The following is a 10,863-nucleotide window of genomic DNA, read 5'->3' on the forward strand; positions in this document are numbered from 1 at the left end:
GGGCAATACTGTGAAAGTTTCCTTGCTCTGTTAAACACCGCTTGGTAAACATTTGAAAAAGAGTATAAAATATTAGCCTGAGGGCCAGTAATTTAGTGGTCGGCTGTATGTGTGTTTGCGTTTTTGTTTTTCAGTATTTCATAACATGATTTCTAAGCTTTATAATCAACGTTTTGGAGCAACCCTCTGAACAGAAGTGACACAGAATCATCATTTCAGAAAGCAAAAAAACACGTACCAAAGATTGATCCGGTCGCCCCTGCGTAGACGTGACGTTTTTGTCGTTCTTTTGCTTTTTGTAAAGTTGCATCTCGTTTTGACTGCGATCGCTCATCAAACAAACCGGAGAAATCAACATGCGCAACCATAACTAACAATGTGAATTTACTTCTGAATGTAAAATATTTCACATTAGGGGTGTAAGAATGCTTTCGTTAGTGTTTTTTAATTATTCTGTTGTGTAATTTTTGAACTTATATGTGTTTTTTTTGTTGTTGTTTTTTGTTTCTTTGATTTTTTTAATCCAAATGCTTATTTTTTGTGAATTCAGGTTAATTAGATTTTTATTTTTCAGAGGGTCTGAATTTTGTATGATTTGCTTGTTGATTGTTTTTGTAATTTGTAATATTATTTAAGCCCTTCATGTTGAGCATGTTGTACCAGTTTGATTCCATTACTCGGCAAAAGTGGTCATAAACGGTGCACGATCTAATAAAATATTTCTCAAAAGAACGTCTTTGTCTTTTTTGTCTGTAATTACAAAGTTTTATTGACAATTCGAACTTTTCCTCTGCAGTATTGTCACTTTTTGTGCAATTTTTGAGTTTGTATCTTGTAATTTTACATTTGCGACTTTAGGTTTTTTCTTCTGAAAACGACTTTATTTCTTGCGACTTTATTTCTCAGTTGTGAATTTATCGATTCTTGTAGTTAAATTTTTTACATTTACGACTTTATTTGTCGCAATTAGCAATATAGCATGTAAGGATGTATATTTGTAACATCCTTTTTTTTACAAAACTAAATATTTTAGTTAATTTTTTTCTTTTTTTCGTAAACATAAATATGAGAGAGCTACAATCTGTCACAGAATAAACTAAATTAAAAATAATTGCAAACTTTTATTATACAATTCTAACTTTTTTCACAGAATTGTGTCTGCTATTGCTAATTTGTATCTTATTTTTTGTTCACAGTTGTGACGTTAGCTTTTTTCTTCTGAATTACAAATTTATTTTTTAGTTGCGACTTCTCACATTTAAATTTTGTTAGTTAGGACTTTATTTGTTGCAATTAGCAATATAGCATGTAATGATGTCACAATTTGTAACTTTTTTTTCACAAAACGAAATATTTTTGAAAAGTAGCTTTCAATTTCACAAATATGTGAAAGCTACATTCAAACTAAATGAATCTAAAAACTAAATGTAAACTAAATGAATGCTAAACTTTTTTTTGCAGAATCGTAACTTTTTTGCTATTTTTGAATTTGTATCTTGTTGTTTTTCAGTTGAGACTTTAGCATTTTTCTTCCAAATTGTGACTTCATTTCTTGGTTGCGAATTTAGCGATTCTCGCAATTAAATTTTGTTTATGGTTAGGATTTTAAAATTAGGGTAATTTCTTTATTGCTTGAAATTAGCAATGTAGCATCTAAAAATGTCAATTTTTAAATACTTTTTCTCATAGAACTAAATATTTTTTTAAAAGTAAGTTTTTTTATGAGTTTGTGAAAGCTACATTCTGTCACAGGGTAAACACAATGTAAAATAAAAACTAATTGTGAACTACTTCTATCTTACAATTCAAACGTTTTTTCACAGAATTGTGAATTTTTCATTATTTTGAGTTTGTTCCTTAGACTTACAACTTTTTTCATGCCATTGTAAATTTAACTTTGCTTCAAAGTTTTTGTTACTTTTGTCAATTCAGCATTTTCTTGACAGCTGCGACTTTATATTTCAGCTGCCATGATTTTTTTCCCCGTAGATTTGCAACGATTTCTTATAACAGTAAATGTAGCTTTTTTTCCACTATTGCAACTTTTTTTTTATCACAGTAGCGATTTTAGCATTTTTTTTTTTGTTACAGTTGTAAATTTAGCTTATTTCTCAGTTACTATCTTTGCTTTTTTCAGAACTGCGTCCATTTCGTACAACTGTAAATGTAGCTTTTTTCTTCACTATTGTGACTTTTTAGGAATGGTGACTATTTTTTATGTAGTCAATTCAGCATTTTCTTGACAGTTGCGAGACTTGCAACTTTATTTTTCAGTTGCGACAGTTTTTTTCCCTCAGAATTGCGTTGATTTTCTACAACTGTTATTGTAGCTTTTTTCACTTTAGCGACTTTTTTCTCACATTTGCGACATTAGCATTTTTATCTGAATTGCGGCTTTGTCACAGTTGCTTTATTTTGTTTTTGCAGTTTCGAGGTTTAAAGGCTATCGTATTTCAAACCGAAATGTTGCAGTTACATCAGCAATCAGTTTGTTGCAATCTGCTTATTAAAGTTGAAATTAAAGTTTCAACAATTTACTGTCCAAAAGTCTGTGATACAGCAAGAAGGTCGCTGGTTCGAGCCTCTGCTGGGTCAGTTGGTGTTTCTCTGTGGAGTTTGCATGTTCTCCCAGTGTTGGCGTGGGTTTCCTCCGGGTGCTCTGGTTTCCCCCACAGTCCAAATACATGTGCTATAGGGGAATTGGGTAGGCTAAATTGTCTGTAGTGTATGAGTGTGTATGTATTGATGTTTCCCAGTGATGGATTGCAGATAAAAGGGCATCCGCTGTGCACAATATGTGCTGAATAAGTTGGCGGTTCATTCCGCTGTGGCGACCTCAGATTAATAAAGGGACAAGCCGAAAAGAAAATGAAAGTGTGTGATATTGATGTGTTTTCAGTGCAGTGACTCTCCAGGCCTCATGACAGCACTGACGCTTATCTCCAGCGTGATGACGTCATTTGGCGGAAACGGAATCGCGCGTTCTCTTTTCCGCCTGTGTTCGCAGCGCAGCGACACATGTGCGAGTGAAATCATAATATTCGGTAAAAATGCGCATCGATAAGTGCTATTTCTGCTCGGCGCCGGTTTATCCAGGACACGGGATGATGTTTGTGAGGAACGACTGTAAGGTAAAGCGGTTTCTCCGTGTTTGTTTATATTGTTAGCGACGCTCGACGAGGCCGTTAAAACAGCGGCTACTGACAACATCAGCCCGTGCTGTCTATTACTGTTATTATGAAGAGTTAACGGCTTAAATTAGTGCTGGGTTAATTAGTGTGGTGTTTATATCGTAAACTGTGACGGATATGGTGATATTATTTACTATAGTAATCGTCAACAGATGAAACGACGGCACATGTGCGAGAAACACCGTCAAAACACCGTGTACCGGGACTTTCTGAACCGCTTAACGTGGATTAATATAGCCAAACATCAACCAGACAAACCAAAATGTGTCAGTCTTTACTTGTAATTAACATTAATGAACGTTAGTGTAAAAAGAAGCCCTAATTTGACAGATGAAGTAAACAAAAGCACATTCAGTTGTTGCTTTTATATGGATATAGTATTATTTTCCATAATATAATTTCAGAAAAGTGTTGTTTGCCAATGCTAAATAGTGAAATCATGTTAGCAGCCAATCACTGTCAAACTACAACACTGTTCACAGTCAATTAAATAGTGCTAATGTTGTTTTCAAGTCATTCCTCCATGTGTTTTCAGGCTGATTATTGAAAGAGTGATGGTAGGCAGTATATAGGGAGTGTGTCACTGAACCAATGTGCGAATAGAAAACCAAATAGAGGTAAAGTTGGTTTTATATTCGCACATTCGTTCATTTAGAAGTCTCTATAGTGTTTACCATGTTACTTTGAATATTCGATCAGAATTAGCATGCCAGTATGACTTAAAATCAACATTAACACTGTTTATTTGACCGTGAGCAATGTTGTACTTTGATAGTCATTGGCTGTTAATATGATTTCGCTATTTAGAGTTTGCAAATAATACAATTATGAAATTATATTATTAAGGAGGAAGTCTGAATCTGCTAATACAAAACCATCTTTACCTCTATGAAAACCAACTGTACCCCAATCATGTTCTCCCCATCGAGCTTAATGTTGCTTTAACAACGAGCAGGGAAGCACAAATTTTGTGAAATGTGACCTGTATTTATCAGATTGAGGATAAGTTGGTTTTATATTTGTACATTCGTTCGTTTCAACAGTCCTTATATATTGTCAACAATGTTAATTTGAATATTGGGTCTGAAATCACATGTAAGTCTGACTTCCATACAGCATCAGCTCTGTTTAAATGACCAGCAATGCTGTACTTTGATAGTCATTGGCTGCTAATATGATTTTGCAGTGTGTAACTTGCAAATAACGCCTTTGTGAAATTATATTATTAGGGAGAATGTCCGAATGTGTGAATATAAAACCAACTTTGTCAATTATTAACACTAGCTAGCTACTATCAGACGATTGAGCCGTGAGTCCACATCTAAAGTGAGCATGTGATAATATGAAGCGTTCTCCACTGTATTTGCGTGGATGTTCAGGACATGCAGTGCATTGTTTTGACAGTAGAAAATGTTTAATCTGGCACAATTAAAATTAAAATTTTAGAAAATTTGGCTTCCAACTGGGCATGGCGCGGTGTAAGATACTATAGAGGTAAAGTTACACATTCGTTTGTTTAGAAGTCCCTATATTGTTTACCATGTTACCTTGAATATTCGATGAGAATTAGCATGCAAGTGTAACTTTAAAACAACATTAACATTATCTAATTGACTTTGAACAATGCTGTGCTTGGGCTGCTAATGTGATTTCCCTATTTAGAATTTGCAAAGAATACTTTTCTGACATTATATTATCAAGGAGAATGTGTGAATATCCCAATTTAAAACTAACTTTACGTCTATTAAGATACTGACAGTATGATAACCTTGGATAAAAAATATCATGGTTTCATGTTATTGTGATTACTGCTTTAAAATATAATCTTTTTAAATGTCTGGGGAAAAAACTAAAACTTTTTTTTCTTTTTAAAACTATATATATATATATATATATATATATATATATATATATATATACACACACACACACACACACACACACACACATTTATTTTTATATATATATATATATATATATATATATATTTTTTTTTTTTTTTTTTTTTTTTTTTTGAAAGATTTATAATATTTTAGAGAAGTTAACATGTCAGGCTGAATAATGCAAATGAATCATAGACTTCTGCTGTCTTCATTTGTTTCAAAAACCTCTTTGGATATTTATTCTGCTGGAAATACTGTCGCCCTAAAACAAATGTAAGTTAAAAACTCTTGCACATACCTTAGGAACGGTATTACAGAACATTTTGGTGGTTTTAAAACCTTGACTTTTCCAAACCGCAGTATACCTTGAAAACAGTTATCATCCCATGCCTACTTCCAACTGCTTGTGGTTCGGTTATATTAATTTTGCTTTTATTATGGACTTCGATGGGGGAGAAAATATAAAGTTTGACAGAAATGTTGGTGTCTGTGGACGGTGTGAAGGTGTAATAAGCATTGTTGACATTAAGCGTTTTACAACGTTACATGGAAGTACATATATATATATATATATATATATATATATATATATATATATATATATATATATATATATATTTATCATATAAAAAGCGCTATGACTGTAAATAATGTTAGATAAATATATTGTTACATGTAAAAAATAAAATCAAGTTTTTAAAAAATATTTCCAAAAAAGCCTGGTGTAATAATACTGTGCAAAATGATGAAATTACATTTAGAAATAATGATAATAATAAAAAGAAATATAAATTATAAATTATTATATAAAGAAATAATATAATAATAAAAATAGATATATGAGAAAGTGTGTGTGTGTACGTGTGTTTATATGTACCTTAATAAAATAGTAAATTATTTAATATATAATCAAAGTGTGTGTGTGTGTATGTGTGTTTTCAGGTGTTCAGATTCTGCAGGTCTAAATGTCACAAAAACTTTAAGAAGAAGCGCAACCCAAGAAAGACCAGATGGACCAAAGCCTTCAGAAAATCTGCAGGAAAGGAGCTGACGGTGGTGAGAGACCCAACACACACACACTCTCCCACTTGATCATAAACGCACACACTCTAATACACACACACCATATCAAATCTAGAGTAGTGTGAGTGTGTGTATTGACCTGCTGGTTGTTTGTCAGGATAACTCACTGGAGTTTGAGAAGCGCAGAAACACTCCTGTCAAATACAACCGAGAGCTCTGGAGCAAAACAGGTGAGTGTCCGTGGAAATGAGTTGTATACATTTGTCTGTACTTAATACTTAAACATGTTTATTTACATAATAAAAAGTTTCTTGTTTTAGTTAAAGCGGTAAATCCAGTAGCAACACAGTGAATAATGTTGTATAATAACATCTGATTTTGTTTCCAGTTAAAGTTGCTGATCAGATATGCTCTGTTAGAGATGTACAGATGTAATTTGCTGTGTGTGTGTGTGTGTGTGTGTGTGTGTGTGTGTGTGTGTGTGTGTGTGTGTGTGTGTGTGTGTGTGTGTTTGTGTGTGTGTTTGACAGTGGAGGCCATGAGGAAGGTTGAAAGCATCAAACACAAGCGTCAGGCTCGCTTCATCATGAACCGGTCAGTCACATTTAATTCACTTTAATGTCATTTTTACTTCATTTCCTTAAAATAAACAGAAAATGCTCATTAAAAATCCCATTACATGTCCAAATATGGGCAAAATAAGGTTAATGTGCGTTCATTATGACAGATGTGTTCATCCAATAGATTATGAAAGATATTTAAATATCTGAAAGCATATTAATATTAACACTTATTGTTTGATATATTTGAAGAAGCGCATGTGAATAAAATGTCAATTATGAATGTGAACGGATGTGAATATGGAAATAATGTCTGATTTATTTGTTCCTGTCATGGGTTGATGGCAAAACGTGAAGATGCAGAAGACAATTAAAGTATTTAGGTTGTTTGAATATGATAATATGACAGAGGAGGTCAATAATAAAGTACCTGGTGTTTATTGTGGTTGTTTTTGTGAAATGATGGTGAATGCCTGAATGATGCATTATGGGAAATGCCTGATGATGAGTTATTTGTGTTGAGAAGAGTCCTCTGTTTGTGTTCAGTTGAATAAAAAGGAAAGAGTGAGTTGAGCTCCTGTGGTTGAGCGGCCATCATTGACCTGTGTTTGCGTGTTTGTTCAGGTTGAAGAAAGGCAAAGAGCTGGAGAAGGCAGCAGACATCAGTGAGGTCAAGAAGAACATCCACCTCATCAAAGCTCCACACGCAGGTAAAACACACCTCCCACAATGCACTGCTGTCACTGAGGATCATTATGTGCATGTTAATGACAGTGCATGACAGGAGTGTTATTTGTAGGGCCAGACGGAATCTGTGGACGGTTTTTGATATTTTGGTAAAAATCTGTGGATTTCTGCTGAATTATTTTCATAACTAAAACCTTAATAAGTGAAATGAAAAATAATCTCTTTATCACTTTTATTTAATGTTTAAATAGGATTGGGTATCGTAACTCAGTGCCATACCTTTGGAATGGGTATGCACCGGATCATATCAGCATATGAATTTCGGTGCCTAATTCCGGTGCTGCAACAAGAACTTAAAGCAGGTCGCGCACCGGAAGCGCCGCTGGGCGATGCGCTGCGCCATGCATTCAGAATCCGCAAGTCAGCAGCTGTCCAGCCACGACTCATGACTGTTCTTATTTCTATGTCTACCACGTTAACATTAATTTTTTAAAATATCTTAAAGGACCACAGACACAAACTGCGGAGGAAACTGTTGTAGCTGTGAAATGACTGTAATCATTCAGTGGAGTGATATGGAGCTGTAATGCGCTGTAAACCTGCTGGAACTACTTTAGCTGTGTGTTTATCAGTGACGACTGAAGTGTTGAACAGAGCGGTGGTATGACTGTAATTGTTGAGTTGTCATGCGGATCGAGGTGAAGTGTCGAGTGTTTTGTGGGTTATTGATTGAGCATGTTGAACAGGAACACAACAGGTTATTGAACAGCTGATGTAGCGGTGTGTTGTTCATGTATACATGCTTACGTGTTTGTGTGTGTTTTCAGGTCAAGCCAAACAGCTGGAGGACAAGATGGTCCAGAAGCTGGCAGAAGATGTGGAAATGGACGAGTGACCTGATAAAGCATCTTGATATATGGACATTTTGTTTGTTAAATATTGAATGTGAAGCTCATCTGTGCTCCTCATTTGCATCCCTATGAATATTCATCAGAATCCAGGTGGAGTGAAATGGACGGATTCGCCTGTTTCTCCTGGAGAAATCCACATGAGCTGTTGTTGTGGGTATTAATCGATGATCCTGTACGTCAGCTGTTATTACATCTCTGCATTCAGCTGATCATGTTCACTCGCAATGAATCACTGCAAACGTGTGTAATTCTGGAAATAACCAAGTGTAAATGCGATTAGGCTGGATGTGAAAGCTGCCATTCAATGCTCATTTGACAGGCTTGTATGACTAAATTAAAGGAGTTGTACATGTATGCATTGATTTATAAGGTGGTTAATAATAAAGTTGTTTATGGATAAATGTGTTTGTTCATTATAACCTTTCTGTAGTCAGACAGGCGTTCAGACATATCGTCGCCTTAGAATTATCAGGTTCTGTCTGACATTTTTGTCAAAATTGAGTTATTGACATATTCTTATTAAATGGCAGCTTATTTACATTATGGGATGTTTTCTTTTATCATTTTTTTTCACATTTTAAGACTTTTTATTTAAACAACACAAACAGTTTATCTACAGTGGAACTCTAGCTTGGCTCTATAAGGTTCTTTCTGTGAGCCAATCAGCATTTTAATGCACACATGAGGACCAATCAGGATCAGCTTCCTTTGTCATTTTGCCGGACTGCTCCACTGACAGGGAGAAACACCAGAAAGACACAAAAAACATACAAAATCAGAGTCGACTAAATAATGCACCACACAAATCGAGACGAGCATTTTTTGACTTTGAGATTAAATGTTAAATTTTACACTGTTGAAAACAAATATTTAAAAAAAAACTATAAATATTTTTTTATAGTAAGAAATATTTTTATTTGCGTATATATATATATATATATATAGACAGTGAAACACTTTTCAGTGTTTATTAAACTAATTTGCTCATAGTCTGTTTTCTTTTAAAGTCTTTACATTTAATATTAAGCCTTGAAAGGCATATCATTTTGATGGAGCATATACTTCAACAAATATAGCATAACGTTTAATAACTATGACCATATTAATTACGTAAAATAAACATCTGCACTGGATAAAATATTTAGCACAGCCTTGTATGTTAAATTTGAACAAGTAAAAAATATTCATCCTAAAGCAATAAATGAGTTACAGAAAGTTGTAATGTAACTTTTTCAAGCATCAGCATATTGTTACAGCACCAACTAATTTATTTTCTGATTGTATTTCTTGATAAGTAATGCTTCAATGAATGATTTGTCAGACAGAACCTTGTAATTCCAAGCGGGAAATGACTTCAGTATTAGAATGTTCTATCTGCATTTACCGCGTTTCTTTTACTTCAATTTGCAAATGTAAGAGAACTTTGATCATTTACATTTAAAGCACCGTTAAGGTCTCTGACATGTTAATGTATGAAACAGAACTGTTACACACACATTTGGTAAATGGAATGCAAAAACTTTGAAGCTCAAAATCTCAAAATCATTCAGAACGCAGAGAGAACCTTCTCATTCAGGTGACGATGTGCAGTTAGATAAATAGTGATATAATTGTAGTCATTGAAACACTTTTCATATGTACATGTGTAGTCATACCTGTATAAATGTGTTGTTCATATTAGTAATTCGGCATTGATCTTGAGCTAATGTAATATATTAGCAGATCTGTTCATTCATGCATGAGTACACGCATGCAGCCATATATTCATTCATTGAGTGCAGTCATAAATGTGTCCAGTCATAGTCATGATGAAGGCACAGGCATCAGCTGTGGTTAGGATTTGCTGCAGCTGTGTGCTGAAGTGGCTGCTGGGTAATTGATGATCACAGCAGCGTTTACAGAGTGTGTTGGAGTATAAATGTGCAGGCAGTCCAGCATCCTTGTGTGAAGACCTACGAGGGTAAAGACCTGCGCAACTCCACCGAGCAGACGACATCAGCACAGACCCGGATTCAACCCCAGCGGGTTTCTCCAACCTTTCCCTTTAATGTTGGCTTGACACTGTCAATAACTGCAATTTAGATTAGCATGTAGTCTCTGTCACCTCTCCAGATACATTTCTCATCCTCTCAGTCAGCTGGGTGCATTTCCAGAACATTCGGATGACCTGCTGTCCTCACTCCACAAGGATGATGAGCTACTGGACTACCTGATTTCAGCACGCACTTACACACACACACACACACCTTCCCAAGGATATCACTCATTTCACACTCAACTACATATGAATAAATGCATGTATGACAACAGAAGTACTGTATAATAATGCATCAATAATGAATACACATATGTATGTACATAAATAAATATAAACACACACACACGCACTTACACACACACACACACACACGCACACACCTTCCCAAGGATATCACTCATTTCACACTCAACTACATATGAATAAATGCATGTATGACTTAACAAAAGTACTGTATAATAATGCATCAATAATGAATACACATATGTATGTACATAAATAAATATAAACACACACACACACACACACACATACAGGTAAACATTTGACAGATGGATGACTGAAATCATG

The 10,863-nt window shown here is 34.5% G+C and overlaps 1 protein-coding gene across 1 annotated transcript; it reads left to right on the plus strand.

The window, feature by feature from the left end:
• The first annotated feature begins 2,984 nt into the window (after positions 1-2,984).
• On the plus strand, positions 2,985-8,656 carry rsl24d1 (ribosomal L24 domain containing 1). Its single transcript, NM_212993.1, is given in 6 exon segments — positions 2,985-3,131; positions 6,017-6,130; positions 6,255-6,327; positions 6,628-6,691; positions 7,282-7,367; positions 8,172-8,656. Coding segments are annotated over 6 exon segments (486 nt in total). The 5' UTR covers positions 2,985-3,050; the 3' UTR covers positions 8,240-8,656.
• The last annotated feature ends 2,207 nt before the right edge of the window (positions 8,657-10,863 follow it).

Source organism: Danio rerio, chromosome 25 (genome assembly GCF_052040795.2).
Source record: "Danio rerio strain M-AB ecotype USA chromosome 25, GRCz13ab, whole genome shotgun sequence".
NCBI lineage: Eukaryota > Metazoa > Chordata > Actinopteri > Cypriniformes > Danionidae > Danio > Danio rerio.